Source organism: Vigna unguiculata, chromosome 3 (assembly GCF_004118075.2).
Source record: "Vigna unguiculata cultivar IT97K-499-35 chromosome 3, ASM411807v1, whole genome shotgun sequence".
Taxonomy (NCBI): Eukaryota; Viridiplantae; Streptophyta; class Magnoliopsida; order Fabales; family Fabaceae; genus Vigna; species Vigna unguiculata.
Genome location: NC_040281.1, coordinates 3,851,592 through 3,869,783, shown reverse-complemented (window position 1 = coordinate 3,869,783; position 18,192 = coordinate 3,851,592). Strand labels below are relative to the sequence as shown.

At 31.1% G+C, this 18,192-nt stretch overlaps 3 protein-coding genes across 6 annotated transcripts; 2 read left to right on the top strand and 1 right to left on the bottom strand.

Annotated features, from left to right (window-relative positions):
- The first annotated feature begins 227 nt into the window (after nt 1-227).
- On the top strand, nt 228-5,106 carry LOC114179314 (tubulin-folding cofactor B-like). Its single transcript, XM_028065606.1, has 8 exons — nt 228-561; nt 631-785; nt 885-1,003; nt 1,276-1,337; nt 1,508-1,549; nt 3,667-3,800; nt 3,931-4,000; nt 4,845-5,106. The coding sequence occupies exons 1-8, from the start codon at nt 460-462 to the stop codon at nt 4,890-4,892; spliced, it is 732 nt and encodes a 243-aa protein (XP_027921407.1). The 5' UTR covers nt 228-459; the 3' UTR covers nt 4,893-5,106.
- Nucleotides 5,107-8,258: 3,152 nt separating this feature from the next.
- On the top strand, nt 8,259-9,274 carry LOC114179218 (probable WRKY transcription factor 75). Its single transcript, XM_028065478.1, has 2 exons — nt 8,259-8,524; nt 8,916-9,274. The coding sequence occupies exons 1-2, from the start codon at nt 8,295-8,297 to the stop codon at nt 9,094-9,096; spliced, it is 411 nt and encodes a 136-aa protein (XP_027921279.1). The 5' UTR covers nt 8,259-8,294; the 3' UTR covers nt 9,097-9,274.
- Nucleotides 9,275-11,462: 2,188 nt separating this feature from the next.
- LOC114179844 (SUMO-activating enzyme subunit 1A-like) lies at nt 11,463-15,514 on the bottom strand. 4 transcript variants are annotated; one of them, XM_028066319.1, is made up of 11 exons: nt 15,352-15,514; nt 15,161-15,265; nt 14,917-14,968; nt 14,544-14,739; nt 14,347-14,429; nt 14,107-14,223; nt 13,177-13,227; nt 12,507-12,573; nt 12,210-12,313; nt 12,025-12,129; nt 11,463-11,954 (listed from the first exon to the last, which is right to left on the bottom strand). In XM_028066319.1, exons 2-11 carry the CDS (start codon nt 15,247-15,249, stop codon nt 11,850-11,852), a joined length of 969 nt encoding a protein of 322 aa, XP_027922120.1. In that variant the 5' UTR covers nt 15,250-15,265; nt 15,352-15,514; the 3' UTR covers nt 11,463-11,849. The 4 variants fall into 4 exon arrangements, with proteins under 4 accessions (XP_027922120.1, XP_027922124.1, XP_027922122.1 ...); XM_028066323.1 differs by having other exon boundaries at nt 14,350-14,429; nt 15,352-15,509; XM_028066321.1 differs by having other exon boundaries at nt 15,348-15,482.
- Between the last annotated feature and the right edge of the window lie 2,678 nt (nt 15,515-18,192).

Here is an 18,192-nt window from a genome sequence, read left to right as displayed (position 1 = left end):
TACAGATGAATGAAATAAATGCAAATATTGATGTTTTCTATGTTTTTTTTTTTTATGTTTAAAATAATAATAAAATTGACAGAGCCGTGTGAAATGAATGTAAAATTGAGACAGTGTGTAAATGTAGCGGCATTATCCAAATGGAAAATGATAAGTTAAGTACTCAGTTTTTACAACTTTTTTTTACTACCTGACATGGCATTATATCTAGTAATTATCCTCTCCTTCTCTTTCTTTGTTGCAATTCCTGCTTTTTTTCACTTTAGATTCACCGCTTTGAAGGTGTTGAGTCTGATTTGGGGAGGGAAAACTGAATGGAAATAGTGATATTGTTTAGTCCTGAGATGATTACAGTTTGGGGTGTTATTTGATTCCAGGAGCTCATTCAACTCTATGTAAAAAATAGTGTGCAGTGACAGAGGGAGAAAAGAGGAAGAGAAGAAAGTGGTGAGGGAGGGAATGGCGTCGAGCATCGAACTCCATGGGGAGGACTCGGTGGTGTTGCGGGTCACTCATTCCAATCTGAAAACCTTCAACGCCGATGTCCGCTTCTCGCTTCAGGTTGGTTCCTTCCCTTCCACTCCCATTCTTCTAAATGCATTGTTTAACACATGGCTTCTTCCATGACAGCTCACGGTGGAAGGCGTGAAGGATAAGCTGTGGAAAAAATGCGGCACTTCTGTCAATTCCATGCACCTTGAGCTCTACGAGGATGCTCGCAATGACAAAATCGCCGATCTCTCTGATAATTCCAAACCCCTTGGCTTCTATTCCCCTCTTAATGGGTTTGTATTTTAGGGTTTTTCTTTCTTAGAATCTGTTATGCAGTCTAATATTCTTTCGATTCCTCTTGCGCGCTTTCCCATTGCGTTTTCTTGTACCAGGTTTCGTTTGCATGTTGTGGATCTTGACCCAACTTCCATCTCTTCTGGTGGTTGGCTTGAAGATACTTCGTTGGTCGAAAAATACGAAATTTCCGATGAAGCCTACAATAAGCGACAAGGCATGCACCCTAAAAAAGCCCTCTTTTTTTTCATTTTCGAATTCCTATGGAAGATGATCTGTGCATATGTAAAAATATCTGTGTTGTCACCCTTGTATGTGTAATGGTATGATCTTGTTTTATGCGATCTATGTATGTATGCTGTCAAAATACCAACTTACAGATTATCATCAATGCATGTTTTTGCTGGGAAAATATTAGTATTTTATAGTCTTATTTCCATACTAAGTGGCTTTGTAGCTTATTAGGTATGTTTTACTTTAATGTAACAGACACCTTCAGAAAATATAAAGAGAAAATTACTTCCCATGTTCATGCGACTGAGGAGGCAAAGGTGAGCATTTGATTTATTCGTCCTTCCTAGTCTGCTGTTTCAGTGCTTTCTGATTGCACGTACAGATCAAAGCTATTATCTGTATTAGAGTTTGTTATCTCTGTTACTTGAAAATTGAGATGGACCCATGCTGGCTTTTGGGTAATTGACCTTTGACGTTCATTACACAGATATCAGACACCAGTATGGAAGAGCTCTGTGCTAATATCAAGGTTTGTCTGTTATATTATTATAGGTTTTATTTTATCTGATATGATTGTTGAAATTAAGGTTTAGGTGGAAAAAAGAGGGAAATAGAATAGAGATACTGTGAATAATATGAGGTTAGATTGATGTAAGCGTGATGATAGATGTGCATAGAAAACTAATCTAATATTCCCCTTCTCGTTTATATACACTAACGATAAGATAATGTGCTGTTGTAGTATCACTAGCACAAGCCTAGACCTATAAGTAATAAAACTCCTGACGAGTGCCCTAAATCTAATACTTGCTCCTGGTCTAGAGCTTAAGTTATAACCTACAATGTGAATGGCCAATTATTCCCAAAGCTTGTGCTGTTGGCGAAGGTTTGAGTTCAACAATGATTTAATCTATTCATGCAAGAGTCTCTTGGTCTTTGAGTAAGTCATTACTGCTCAAGCCCAGCTTACTTTGTGTCAAAATTCAACATAATTATGATGTACGGGAGTGGCAATAATCAAATTCCTGATGCACCTGTAACAGAGGAATCGAGACAAGAAAAATGACTAGAGTTGTGTACTTACTATCAACTAGGATCTAATGTGCTTAGTTTGATAAATTAGGGCGAGTAGTTCAGCTGAAATACTAAATCAGGGCAATAAGCAGTATCATCTTACTCTTGCTCAGTGTCATTACGAAAATCTGAGATGGGAAAAGAAATATAGTATATGCCCCAATCAAGAAACAATTGTTAACATACTTAAGAGATGAGAAGTCTTTATTTGGATGGATTCTGGAAACTTCAATGAAAACAATTTAATAAACAAAGATAAAAGTACATTTCAATTATCAGCAAAAGAAAAACCATCTGCAAGAGAACCGAAAAGAGAATAAGAGAAACAAATAAGGATATTTGATTTCATTAACTTCATGAACCTCCTTTGAACGAAAAGGGGTAACCTATGAAGCACAAACACAGACGAGACTCATAACAGTAAATTATAGTAGGACACAGTATGATAAACTTGTAACATTAGATAAATTATACGCAGGACGAACCAACTAATTAGGTCCAGAGACGAGAAAAATAAAAGTACCTAGCCAAGGAGCATGCTCTTCTGAATTCGAAGATCCCTCTCAACTTCTGATCCTAACGAAACGAGCAAATGAAGAAAGTGATCTAACTAGATGAAATGAATCAAATCATAATAAGATAGCAAATCTTAATCAAATTTCTACAACGAAATCCTAACCACTAGTTTATAATGAAGGATCAGCGAGAGTGCAACAAAATCACTATACATTGAAAGATTGACGGAAGCAACTGAGTTGATGGGGAATCCAAATACCTAATGGTTTATGCTCGTCAGAGTTTTTTGGGATGAGTCATTGCAGAGTGCGTCAAAGTCAAAATCGCAATGTGCCGGTGGTTGATGTTCTTGCTCGGTGGTGACTACTACTATACTTGCAGAATGGTAATGGGTCTCCTCGTAACTGTAGTACAAGTTAAAGCTAAATTTTCAAGTTAACTCTATTATAGCCTACATTTTTCATCTTTTTCCCTGAACGAGTAGAAAAAAAAGGAAAGAAAACTATGGCTAGTTTTGGGCTCAACTGAAACTAGTTTTAAACAAGGGAGGAGAGCGGGTGGGGATGGATGACTCCAGAAAAAATGAAGGTTTATAGGACGAGAATAAGTAAGGGAAATAGATGGGCTAACCAACAAATTAAAGAAGGCATGTTAACCAAATTGAATATGAATTGAAATGCTTTTAGCAGTAAGTTGGATACAATGTTTTGTAAGAGTTACAATTTGTATAATGTCAATTGCTAGTAGTATAATGACTAGATTAATTATATCTATCACCTGCTTGTGGTGGCAGTAGCCTCAAATACTTGAGTATTTGGATGAATTTTGAATGTTATTTATTTGATACTTGGTGTTTCTTTTCCTTTTTGATTCCTTTTTGATTCCTTCGTTTTTTAATTTATGCTACGTTGCAATTTTGTATGGTTGAAGAAGTGATTTATACATTCTTGTTCATGTTATTGTTTATCGTAGGTATATTTCTATGCATTGAATCTTTTTTAACTGCTATTTTGTTATTCTACTGTTTCCAATATCCAAATTTCCAAAAATATTAAGGTAGGATCCAGATGTGAAGTTGAACATGGGGCAAAAAGAGGTGTTGTAAAATTTGTGGGTCGGGCAGAATCACTGGGTCATGGTTTCTGGGTCGGAGTACAATATGACGAACCCTTGGGCAAACATGATGGCATGTAAGTACGATTTCTACATCTACTTATGGTATGCAAATTTGTGTACTCAATTCCAATTAAACTATCATCTTAAGTTTTTTGAAGTATTACATCCACACTTCTCTCAAAATTTTCCTGGGTTATGTTACAGGGTTAAAGGAGTACGCTACTTTCAATGTCCTCCGAATCATGGTGGAATAGTTAGACCAGACAAAGTGAAGGTTTGTTTAGAAACACATTGCAATTATATTTTAAATATTGGGATATTTTCCAATGTTAATGGTGGTTCTCTAATCTGATAAATATCAATGGAGAGAAGCTGCTCAATCCCTCCTCAAACCTCAACATCATGACAAAAATTCCAATTAAAAGGTCACATGTTTTACACCAAATAGAATCTAAAATGGCTATTCTTATCCAACATGTTTTTTTTTTCTTGCACAATTTGTCCATAGAAACATATTATATTATTTACTCATAGCCTTACTTCGAGGGACAGATTTTGTTGGGTGTAGATATGTGTTTTACTTCCAGTCATGAATTCTCTGTTTTTTTTTTCTTGACATGCTGCATGGCTCATGTTTTCTTTCTCCATTTGGAAACAAATATATGTATGGTCATATCTAGTGAGGGTATGAGAGAAGGTAATCATGTTGAGACAATAAAAAAATTGGATGGCCAAAACTGTCAATATGACCAATTTGAAAACTGAAAATGTTATCAAGAAAGCCAACCAAAAATATCCTAAATAGCCTTTTATCAATCAGAGCCAAACAAATCTTTACAAAACTTGGACGTTAGAAACACTTGTGCTAGAGGATAATATTTCATCCTTAATTGCATCATATTCTTAGAAGTTGGTTGCTTCTAATGGTCTGAATCAAGCTGTCTTTTAAAATATAATAGAACCAAATCAATGAAATCGTGCAAGCACCCTTATTAGCTGCAATATAAAACTAAATGGTATTTCATACTTCATTGCTTACCCTTATTTGCATAAAATGCATTAAATTTCAGTTTACTTTTGTGCAAAAAATGTCATTTACGTGTACATTTCCCTGTCAGGTTGGTGACTACCCTGAACGAGATCCCTTTGAAGAAGATGAAATATGAGTTTGAAGATTGAGGGTTTTCCTTGTGTGAATCAAGTATTTGTTTCCAGAACTTATTCTGTTGGCAATGGATATCTAGAATGGTTTCATTGTGTTTTTTGAATTGTTTGTGTTGTTTTTAGAAAGAAAAACCAGTGCAACGTGAAAAACATAAATTGGATGTTCATTACAATGGTAATATGAGAGCCAACAAAGCGGGATGCTACTTCTGAGAACATTCAAATTTTTAAGCTCATAATTTGGTAAAGGCTAACACATGCAAGACTAATTATTTTAAGAATTACATTCATAAGTAAGCGTTTAATGCTTTTAGGTCTGAAAAATGAATAAATATATTATTATGGCCTGTTAAAGTTTTCTACAATTTTCATCTTTCTAATTAATTATGATACAAATTAATTTGCTTACATATCAACCAGAAGACTAATATGTGGTTTCCTCTTAATTAAGGCTTCTGAGTTTGAGTGTTGCTGAATGAAAAAGTGTAAATGGGAAGAGAGATCCAAATGAGAATCAGTGAGTTCCTTTTTCGGTAAAGATTAATTTTAATTGCTAGCAAAGTCTATGAATATTCTACATTAATAATATGATATGAAAAATAGTAATAGAAGAACACCAAATTAAATGTTATGTGTTCTGGAAAAATATGGGATTGAAAGTAAATAAAATTGACCATCCACTAATTACGCTGAACAACTAGTTTTAAAATATATAGAAGGACTATACACAGTTTTTTAAAATTTATTTTAGTCTCTCAAACTTAATGTCCAAAGATTTAAATCACATTTTCTCAATTTCAAATATTTTATTTTGCTTGAATTATTTCAAATAAGGTTACGTATTTAGGTAGTATCAACTTAAAAATAAAATGCAAAAAGGAAAGTTAATTAAAAATTTATCTAAATTGTGTTTGAATAAAAGACTTTTATCATTCTAAAAATTGAAATGCATGATATTTAAATTATTTTATATTTAATTTTATATTTTATAAATATTTTGTTTGAAAAGAATAATTAAAATATTGTATATTTTAACATTTTTGTTTAAAAAAATAATTAAATTTTTTAAGGTAAATTTTATTATAAAAAAATTTATTTTAAAATTAAAATTTAAAAAATATTAATGAAATTGAAATATTTAAATTGTATTTAACAATATAATCTTTGAATCATATATGTGTGGATAAAAGAAACTTACTAGGTATGGAATTTCAATTTCTTTACTTCTTAACATGTTCTAAATTTGAGTACTCTTCTAATTTTCCATCCAAATAATTTATTTTATTTAAAATAAATAAATTCATCAATGAATTATTCTTTTAAATTCACTAAATTTGATAGTCTATATTCATTCATTTAAAATGATGCATAATTTTTTCTTCACAAAAGATTTACTTATAATGAAAACTCGAGTGAAGTTAACTTTAATTTTCAGTCTTTTCGTAATACATAGATTACTACTAATATTTTAGACTATATTACAAAAATATTTAAAATATTAACATAATAAAAAAAATTAATAAAACATCTGACCTCGTTTATATCTTCTCAGTTTGGATTTAAATTTAAATGAAGCGGTGGAAGATATTTTGACGTTACCTCGTCACAAAATCGATTCTTCTCTTTCTCCGTAGCTGCTGGAGAAGTTGGTAATGTCTTTTTCTTTAGCAATTTCATGGAAAGTTGGAGTTTTATTTATTAATGATTGTAATCACCTATTTCACGTTCATGCCGCCATGATTCACAAATCATGTTTCTCATTTCGTAATCTTAATTTGTCACGTTTCCTCAGTTCACAAAATGCTCACGTCTTTTATGGACAAATAAATCTAAGGTTATAAATATATTTCTAATCTCTTAAAAGTAAATGTGTTTATTCATGTCTTCAATCTATATTTTAGTGTTTAAATTTTAAATAAATGTATACAATTCACTTAATACAATCACATTATTATTTTTATTTTATATGTTAAATAATGTTTCATATCAATATTTAAGTTGAAATATGTTAAATGATAGAAACAACTTGATCGTTACTCTTATTCTTATTCTGACATTATTTGAAATATAAAAAAGTTTAAAACAATTTAATTAGAAAGATTATATATATTCATTTCTGAAACTTAAAGATAACTTTTTTTTACAAAAAATAAAATAAAATTACATTTTAATTTTATGTCAAAATTTAAAAATTAAAAATATTTAACTTTAAATTTAGACACCCATATACAACATGTTCAGAAGCAGTCTAAAATGCTTAAATATTTTTACTCTAACCAAATTTTACGTAATCAATAATAGATAATACGAATCATTATAAGAAAATAATAAATTTTTGATACGATTAAATAATAGTATGGTTTTATGTTCTTTTCGATTGTTAATTAATTTATTTTTTAAACATGAACAAGTTGGATTTCACACACACACAGCTTCTTCCTCTTGTTCAATTTTTGGGTTAAATAAACTTGACAATAATTAAATTAATGCGTTTTCAATTGACCAAAAGTCAGAAGTTAGTAACATTGACATGGAAGATTGGAATTTATAATGTCTGCGCGCATCACTTGATTAGATTCCATGTTATTCACGGCAACTATGACCAAATTCATGCTAAAATACAAACTCTTAATTATGTCTATTCCCATCTAGAATTATCAAGAATACTATTAGAGAAAACATTTGAATTAATTACTGTAATTTTTTTTAGAGTTTGGTGTGATGGAGGATATTGATATTTTTTAAATTTATCAAAGATAGTATTATTAAGGTTATTATCCTACTTAATTCAAATAATAATATTCTAAATTTTAAATCCTAAACCTTACTTATTAGGTTGATCCTTTTATTCTTCTTCTACAAAATTTGAAAAAGAATAAGAGGAAAATATATTTTATATCCTCATTATTTAAATTTTTTTAAAACTAAATTATATATTTATTTTTTCTTTGTCTTTAAAATTAGATTATATTCTATTTTATTCTAATTATGAAAGTTACGTGACATTTTATTTCAACAAATATCATATAAATTATTTTGATTTTCACAAGTATTTCATATATAATTAAAGAGAATGTTTTTCTTGACTTTTATGAAATATAGAGAGACAAAATATGCATATTTTTAGTTTAGAAACAAAAAACCTGTCTCGTAAAAATAATTTAAAAAACAGAGAAATAAATTAAATAAAAAAATAATTATTATTTAGCAGTTTGATATATGGTAAATTGTGAAAGAGATTTATGTTGGTGTTATGTAGATTATGGTTAGTCATGTAAATTGGATCTTGACCAGACCTGTTGACTTGGTTGCCGCCCTCATGTTTCACCTTCTCATAACTATTCATCCATTCTATTCTCTTATATATACATAATACATATCTCTTCTCCTTTATTTCTTCTTCAATGGACAAAAATATCTCATCTTCATCTTCATCTTCATCTTCATCTTCATCTTCTTCTTCTTCTTACTTTAAACTTGGTGATCATCACGTTAAGCCATCCCAGAAAGTTGGAGAACAAATCAAACAACGCAGATTTGCATTTCAAACAAGGAGTCAGGTTGATATACTCGATGATGGATATCGTTGGAGAAAGTATGGAGAAAAGTCCGTCAAAAACAATAAATTCCCTAGGTTTGTCGCCTTCTTTTGCTTATGTTTCGTTAAAAGTCTCGTATCCACAAGAAATAAAACAATTTCATAATATATAAGTAGATACAATTTTTATTTTATAAGTTGATTATGTGAGATTAAATTAGACTTAAAACTCACTTAGATATGATATCAGAATCATTGTTTCCTAAACGAGAATTTTGTTTGGCGGACATATTGTACTATATTAATCTGGGATATGAAAAGCTTAAGCATGTAACAGAAAATTTTCAACCTTTTATTAAAGCATGCTACGACAACGTATGTTCTCATTTCAAAATTTTCCGATGAAACCAGTGATTAGAATACAGGAAATAGAAATTGTTGTTTCAGTTCCATGATTGGTAAGTTTTTGTTATTTTGGTGGTTTCAGAAGCTACTACAGATGTTCATATCGAGGTTGCAATGTGAAGAAACAAATCCAACGGCATAGCAAAGACGAAGAGATTGTGGTAACAACCTATGAAGGCACACATTCTCATCCTGTGGAGAAGACAAGTGAAAGTTTCGAGCAGATACTCAGAAATCATCACATATATAGTCTCACTCCATAATTACAGTATCTCCAAAAATGTTGCAAAACATGTAGTGGATATCGTTTTTCAATTTGTTTTCAGTTTCAACTTCTGAAATTTTCATTCTTTAGACTAAGAGATTAAAGAGAGAGAGGAAAAAAGTAAGAATATCTCAATATATTTAGATATAATACATTCTTTCTATTAATTTCTTTTACATTTATTTCCATGTATGTTTTCTTTCCATTGATAAAAAACAAAAACTATTGTTTTTCATAATTTCCTCTTCTGTTAGCAGACATAATGGAATAGATAGCTCATAGTAGATTCTAGTCACTTAACTAAAGTTTTTTTTTTTTTTTTAAAAAGTATACAATAAAGCAAAAATTTTGAATAACAGATTTACATACTTCTTTTACAGGAACTATAAATACTTTGTTAAAGTATAGTAATTTCATTATAATACAAATAACTGAATGAAACATGTCTTTTTAATCTTAATTTACTACATTAATCATTAACGAAACTAAAGCTAGTACGTTATTCAACTGATGATGTTATTTTAAATTTCACTTTCTTGATCATGGTTAAATTATAGTTGTACAGTAATTTATATTACGTAATAAGTATCTTAATTATTTATTATTATAACTCAATAAAAGAAGTATCACATTAAGATAAAAAAAAAAAAAACCATTCAAATAAAACAAAACATCTATTCCCAAAAAAAAAAAAACTTAAACTAATAATTAGTGTCCCTTGTTTTATAGTAAATTATCATTCTAGCCCTTGAAAATGTATATTATTATCAGTATTATTACATTAACTCCTCAACTAAAAAAATTCAAATTAATCTCTGAAAATACAACTAAAGTTTTGAAACAACTACTATATTTCTCTATCATTAACCTATAAAAAAGGATAAGATCTAGCTTCTACCAGTACAAAGTGATTGGAGCTAGAAATTATCAATTCTCTTTTAGAAAATGAGAACTAGAAAGAGATGAAACATCCACATGATGATGATAAGTATTTCGAGAAAGAATTTATTAAAAAAATAAATATCAATAACACATAAATCAAATTAACATAAAAAATTCTTAAAGACAAAAAAAAATTGACTTAAATCCACACTGACCCACTATACAAAAAAAATTGAGTGTTCAGCAAAATTTGTTTTATGGCTAAAGCAGCCTTGTAAGAAACAAAAAGCTTTGACTACATAGCATAGGATCCAAATGTACATAGAAATCGTGTAAGTAACAATTATACTCTCAAATGAATCATATGTTGGAATTGTTCACATTTTTCAAAAGTTCTTCAATTTTCTCTTTAGCACTGTCTCATCTTTATTCAATTGATTACCTTTGGAAATAAATGCATCCTTATAAATTTGTTCAACGCATTTCACTAAAAGTAGTATTTTCAACACTTTATCATAGATAGAGTTTTATAAATATCATAAATATTTTATTAGAGTAATTGTTATCTTCTTCCACACACAACACAAAACACAACACCATCTTTGTTGAAAATGAAAGTTTGAAAACGTAAGAGTAGAGGTTTATTGTTGATAAATCTTGGTTTGGGTAGCGAATCTAATATCACATATCACAATGCAAAACAATTGAATTTTGTGGCTGCTATTCAACTCATGTCAATCAATCTAAGTCTATATCAACTTTAATAGACAACCCGCGTGCCCTAAACAAACATTTTATTGTTCTTTTCTATATAAAAATGGTTCATGTATTTCAATAAGAACAAACAATTATGGCTTAAGAGCATGATTCTTGCCAACTAAACATTATTTTTAACGTTATAAAAATCAATCTTAGAAATAACTGGCCAATCTTTCATATTCCAGAATAAACCTTATAGCCACTATAAACTTAACACTTATTCATAACCAAGTTTTTTTTGTCGTTTTAGGTGAAAGTTAAGTATATTATTCACACACACTACACACAACAATTCATATATAGTAACTAAAAAATATATTTTATATTATTATAGATATAGATAACCGAGCCATGAAGAAAAGCATGAATACGGGGTGTGTAAAACTTTGGCAAATATTACTTTTGACAGAATACAAGTTTTTCTATTAAATAATTTGTTTAATGATCAAACAAATGGAGGATTAACATAAAAAGAAAGCTGGGATTGAAAATAAAATTAAGATTGTGGGGAAGGTTGTACAAAGGTTTTCTGATAAGTTGGCAAACACTAAATAGAGATCAAAACAATGGCCATAAAAACAGTATTATTCAACAGAAATTAACGGGGGGAAACTAATTTATAATAATTTTCAGGAATACATAGGTTAAGTTAAATTTATAAACTACAAACAAAAATCAATTCATGACACATGCTTAAAATTTGTAAAACAAAAAGCATGTACATACATAGATATCTGTGTGTAAATTTATTGCTAATAAATAATTCCAGCATCAGAATTACAAATAAATAACAAAAAAAAGTAAGATCCTAACTGCATAAGGAAAATATGGCTTCATAAACATAAGGAAAATAAACATAAGGAAAATAAGGCTTCATAACTTCAAAAGCCATTCGATGATGAAATACAATCCACGGTCCAAAGTGACTAGAAGATCCTAACTGTAGCTGTCATTAGTCTAGATAAATAATTACCAACTAAGAAACTATACGAGCAGTTAATAAGAAGGGTCAGTTTCTTCTCAGAGATCTTAGAATTTTACTACGTTTTCTGTGCTGTTTTGGCAAAATCTTACATCCCAGATTTAGATTACCGAAAATTCATCCATTAATCAATTCGCAGATATGTCTTCTATAATGCCCTTCCCATCGAAAACATCAAAAAAGAAAAAATTCTTTAGGGGATCTCCTTTTCCAGAAATTGCTTTGATAACCTCCTGAGACGTTAAAGTCAACCTTGTCAGTTAAATATCACAAACATTTTTACAACGCAATGAAAACTAGTACCTGTCCAAGAATTCCCCCTATAAGAGCACAAACAGGAGGAAATTCTGTTGCATTTGTCACCAATCTTTCTAAAAGAGTGTCAGGCACATGAGATTCATTGAGAGACTGTCAACAAAAACATAAATATCAGATATAAAGAGGACTTTTGTAATACCACTAAAAATAACAATTTTCAGGAAGCATACTTGTGCGGTGCATAGGTCCTTTTTCAGCTTGAGAACAGCAGAAAGATCTGCAATTGAAACTTCCCCAGCACTACGTCCTTCGGACTCTTCAAACTTTTCAATTACTGCAATGGACAGCAAAACGTTACTGACTGCAAATCTCTCTATAGACCAGACTGATCATAAAATTCAAAGGAAGAGAACAAAAATAGATATGTATTAATTGTTTACTTCAGAATGAAAACAATTTCCAATTGATTAGAATCCCTTCATTTTCTTGTGTTTTACTTACAAAAAGAGCAGCACAGTTTACCGTACCTCTCATTGCAAAGTATAGCTTTGACATTCTCTTGGGAAGTGACCTCCAAGGTACTGACAATGCATCCTGCAGGAAAAAAGAAATAGGCACACTCACGAAAATAGCTCTCAAATACAAAAGGATGGTCACTCCAGTAAACTATTAAAGACATAGACAACCAAGACAAAATCACAAGCACAATAACACTAATCCCACATCTGCCATTTCATATTGTTTTACAGGCCCACTTTTATTTTACAAAATCAACACAACTCTGAAATCTTAATTTCAGCAAAGAAATCATATGGGAAGCATGGCAGACCTAAAGTACATGATAGAAAAGAGAATACTTCTCTTTCCTGACTTCTAGATTATGATACTAGGATCGCTGAATTTAAAAGTATGCATTTCAAGTCATACCATGGGGGTATCTGATGCAAATTAATAGTATGGCCTCCTATAATGATTACCGGTTGCATCAACTACCCTTCGGGTCAAAATAAACATGTTATTTCAACTGTTATTTTCATTTCTTTATGCAGATGATAAAATAGATAAATGTAGGTACAAGTTTTGAAGGTCTTAGGAATTGCAACACATACTATTTTGGGAAACATTAAAGGATTTCATCTCATATTGAAAAGAAATACAAAGTAGTATTGCAACTATAACAAATTAAGACTGGCATACCTCAAAAGAAGGATATTTCAAATCGCATTCAACGGTTTCATCCTGTTTTTTCTGCCAAATTAAAATAGAGCGTTAAAAAGAAAATAGATGCAGCTTTAGAAAGCACTCCGGGATCATCTAATGCTTATAATTTACTAGTTGCAATCACAAACAATTTATTTCTTGTCACAAAACATAAGCAAGGTTGTTAAACTCAACACTCTATGTAAACTTAGGAAAGATCCATAAAGTTGAACTGAAAACTCGTAAGAGTTACTCAGAACAGATGACAAAGAGCACCTGCAACAACAAAAGCAGGGACAGAAACTCTTCTCTTACACCCTGCGTTCACAATGCCTGATTGACATCAATGCTGCCAGACATCACCAAAAACCATAATTTTGGGAAAAAGGTTTTTACCACAACAAGCTCCCAGGATTGTGCAAGTTCAATTGAGCTTGCTAAAAAACGTTTGCAACCAAGCTAATCAGCTGCATCTTCGTGGAGACGTAAACCAGTCCCAAGTCTACGGGTTAACACACAAGTTTAATAATCATGAGCATAACAAAAAAACAAAAATGATTTTGAAACTTCTTAATGAGTCTAATTATCAAATAGTAAGATATACAATCCACAATCATGGGAACTGTGAATAAAGGAATTTAAGTGTCATCTATCCCAACTTACACGTTCACTAATTTTTCTGTTTTTGTGAAACTTGTACTTATACTTCCCTTGCAGCTTCTACCACTCATAGCAAGAAAAAAAAAAGTCATACCAAAAATGACGACCTTTTATTCATTGTAATCACAAATATAGTACAAATTGAGTTCTTTACAAACCATCGTCATATAAAAATCACACAAATTGACTTGACACAATCAAAGAAAAAATATCTAGTCGTGAAATCCAATAATTGTGACAAATAAGTTCCACAGAAGTGAAGCGTACCTTTGAATATTTATAATCCTGCAAATCAACAAAAACTTCACCACAAGAATCCCTACAGTCAACAGCATAAAATGCTACACGTTTTGATAGCTTTCTGCATTTGTCATTAGCCAGTTTCTACAGCAAAAGAAAAAAAGGCAAACAAGAATGTTAAAAGGAACTCTACAGTATGGGTAATGTGTAAAGTAATTTTATGTACAGTAACTATGTACACCATCAGAAGTAAAAAATATTCCAAACTACTTTGGCTGAAAGTGAGCAACAACTGACGACCACAACATCGAACTTGCTGAAGAATTCAACACCAAAGCTTGACAAATCCCCTGAAGCCAAGAGGAACAACATAAAAGTACAAACACAAGATAATGTCATAAGCCACGGGAAAGCGATGCAAAAGCAGAAACCAAACTAATAAGGGACAGGTTTGAAACAAAAACCTTTGTCAACTGAAACACGAACCATAGGATTGAAATCTTTAAGAGAGTTACAACAAAGCTCGGCAAGGGTCTTTCCACCATACACATCCTCGACAGGAGGGATGAGAAAATTTGAGGAAAGTGCCTCCTCAGTGGCAACCCGATCATCTACTAAAGTCAGACTACCCACTCCAGCAAGAACAATATTCTTGCAAAACTGACCAACAAAAGTAAACTCAAACACCATACAATATGACAAAAACATGAGAAGGATGCAAAAGAAAGTGCAACAACAAGAACCGGTAACCAAACCCAACATCCTATTTTAGTCATTTTATGTTTTGTGTGTCAAAGTCAAATTAGAGAAACCAAAAATATAAAGTGGTGGATTTACCTCAGCTACAGTTCCTTTCATTCCATAGACCAAGACATGAGCTTTGCTTAATCTAGGTAAACCAGAATAACAAACAGAAACTATAATTAAAATGCTGCATGGAGAATTTATTTAAATTTTTAAATTAGATACAATGAAAAATAAAAATAGCAGAATGTAATTAGGTTATGAGAACAAAGTAACAGAATAAACCGAGCATAAGAGAATTAAGAATTTCAAAAGTAAAAGAAGAAGAAGAAGGAACCTTCTTTGAGCATCGGCTCCCCAAACCCTAATTTGGCGGTCATACAAAGCAGTCTCCTGCGCCGTCAACTCCTCGCCGTCGCCCTCCATTCCGAGCCGCAACCTGCTGCACGACGTCATCGAAACCTTCACTTTCAACTTTCAAATTCGCAAATAATAAGAAACAAAGTACAAACAATGACAAACACCCACTGTCGCTGAATCCCCTCCCTCAAAGGCAAAATTCCGTTTCTCGCTTCAAGCTCTCGGTAGTTCACGGAAGAGAATAATGGGTGATGGTGAGTGTAATTTTTTGGGGCTCAACTGCACCAATAAGAAAAGGGCCAAACAGCTGGAACCCAAGATCAACAAAAATGTAAGGCCCAATAACGTAAATGAGCTTCGTCACTTTGGATCCATGCTAATTTGGGCAATAATAGGTCCAAGACGGAAACCTTAATTGTAAATCATTTGGTTACCAGACGGAACATGAACAAAGATTACTATTTTTATAAATCTTCTCGTAATTAGAGCTAATTATATATAGTTTCCTTCAATACTCACGCATCTTAATTAATGTACACAAAGAAATATTTTATATATTAAAAAACAACAACATGATAGATAATTTAGAATAACTCACACAATGAATTGTATTATCAGAATTGCAACTTCAAAGCACAAATCAAATTAAAACAAAATGCATACAATAGGAAAAAGAAAGGTACATATAACAGAACACAAAAGCCGAAGTATAATTTTACAAATTACATATATATTATAAATTTGATTAAAACAAATGAGTATGGATAATAATAAAAGTTTTAAGCTGTGATCATTCGATACATTTATAAGATAAAATTTGCACTCATTTTATATATAATAAAATTATCTTATTTTTAATTGATGGAGACTTTCAAAAAATATCGTGATAGAAAAATACAAAGAAGGAGGACAAGAGATGGAGACAGTGTTTTTGTCGACCTAGAAATGTGTAGTGTAGTGTAGGTGTGAAGTTGAAAATTGAAATATGGGCTGGTGTGTAATAATTTAAAATGTGTCGTGTCTTTATCCATTTTGTTTGGGAGAGCACGGCTTCTTGAGCAAAGAAGATGATTCCTCTCCAATCTCCCTCACCCCAAAAAACTATAAGCAACCTTTTTGTTTTATTTTGACAAACAAAGTGGGAGCATGGTTTTAAATGTGTGGAGTTCAAGGTGGTCCAAGTTTAGGTAGTGCAACTATTTGTCCAAGCTCTACTACACTCTTCTAGACTAGCCATACATACCACTTCTTCTTTGTCAACATCCCTAAACATTACACTGCCTCCACCAAATTCACACACACAAAAAAAACCATTCAGGGGTAAACTTGCCTACAAAACAGAGAACCAATCGCTTTTATTTTCTTATTCCTTGAAACAACGTGCTTCCTCTCTGCATCCTCTCCTCCACCACACACTATCCACTTCAGTCCTGATACAATAACAGTAGCAACATTTTCTTACTTTTCTGCTTTCATCATATTCTAACAAAATAATAACACAAAATTTGAAATCAAAGAGGAACCTGTATCAGGGAGAATATCGTGGTTGGAAAGTTCTACTCTGGTCCACACACCCATTAGAATCGCATTATGGGTCATGAATGGTAACACATTATTTTAAGTGTGTCGTGCTTAAAACTATGTGTACTTCAATTTCCCCTACGCACCACCAAACCCTACCTATTCAATAAACTTGCTCTTGCTTTAACTACCCATGGCTATGCCTCTGCTTCTGCTTCTCATTCTGGGAGCATATATATGAATCCAATCCATGCACTTTTGCTCTTCATGTTACTAATTTCAAAAACGAATTTCAAAGGGTTTCTTTATCTTTCTATTTCTGGGGAAACAGAAGGGTCGCGTTAGTGGAACTGCAACGTAATAATAATAATAATAATAATGTGCGTGTTGAGAATTGAAACGTGCCCCAAGTGCAAGGGAAAAGATTAGCCACACTAATTAACTTCACCCAACTTTTTTAAATGTGAGGCTCAAATATTCAAATATCTTAAAAGAGTAACGTCTATTCTACCTCACTCACATTCACTTGGATTAAACTGCGTCACGACACAAGCTTTTATTGAATTTAATTAACTAACTTACCAAGCTTTTCAGTTAATCAAATCGACAACTACTTCAAACTCTCCTCAAAAATATATACTTCTTTTTCTTTTTATTATATCAACATTAAGTAAATCCATTTTTCTTTTATTATGTTTAAAGAAAAAAAATATTATGATGTCATGCAAAAATGAAAATTTGCTGATATTATCAACCACCTCTTTTTTCTTTATTTAGATTGAAATTTTATTACAAAGATTATTGTGGTGGAGTATTACGTTCTCGTACTTTTTTGTTGGAAAGATCAATGTCACATTCGAGGTACAGATTTCTATTAAAATAATATAATTTTCAAAAATATATATTTCAAGGAAAGAAATCAAAATTAAATAATTAACATTTTTTAGTTGAATAGTCATATATTTTTTATAAAGATTTTATATATTTTTAATTGTGGTTTTTTCCTCAACAGATTACAATTGATTGAGTTCATTAAAACGATAATTTTAAACTTCACACGGTTTTTCTTATCCATAAACTCCAAATGCTGAAATGGTTTAAGTCATAAAACTATAGTTTCCCTTAATAAGATTTCATTTATACGTTTCATTTAAACTTCATCTTCATATTCAAGTAAAAGAGATATTTAAAGTTGACTTCCTTTTATTGTTAAAATTATGAATAGTATTGATTTTGGATCATTATTATTATTATAAACCTTCAAAAGATGAAATCAAGATTTTGTGATTAGTGAATATCATGACATAATATCATTTATTAAAGTATAAAGAACGATAGCAGAAAATGTGTCTATCTGTCTACAATTGTTAACTTTGACTTTAATTTCAAAGAATTTGACTTTTACGAATTCCTCATAATCCAAGTTAACAAAATATTACGTGTTTTAAAAAATGTTATCTTAGTACTGAACACTTTTAATGACGTGGT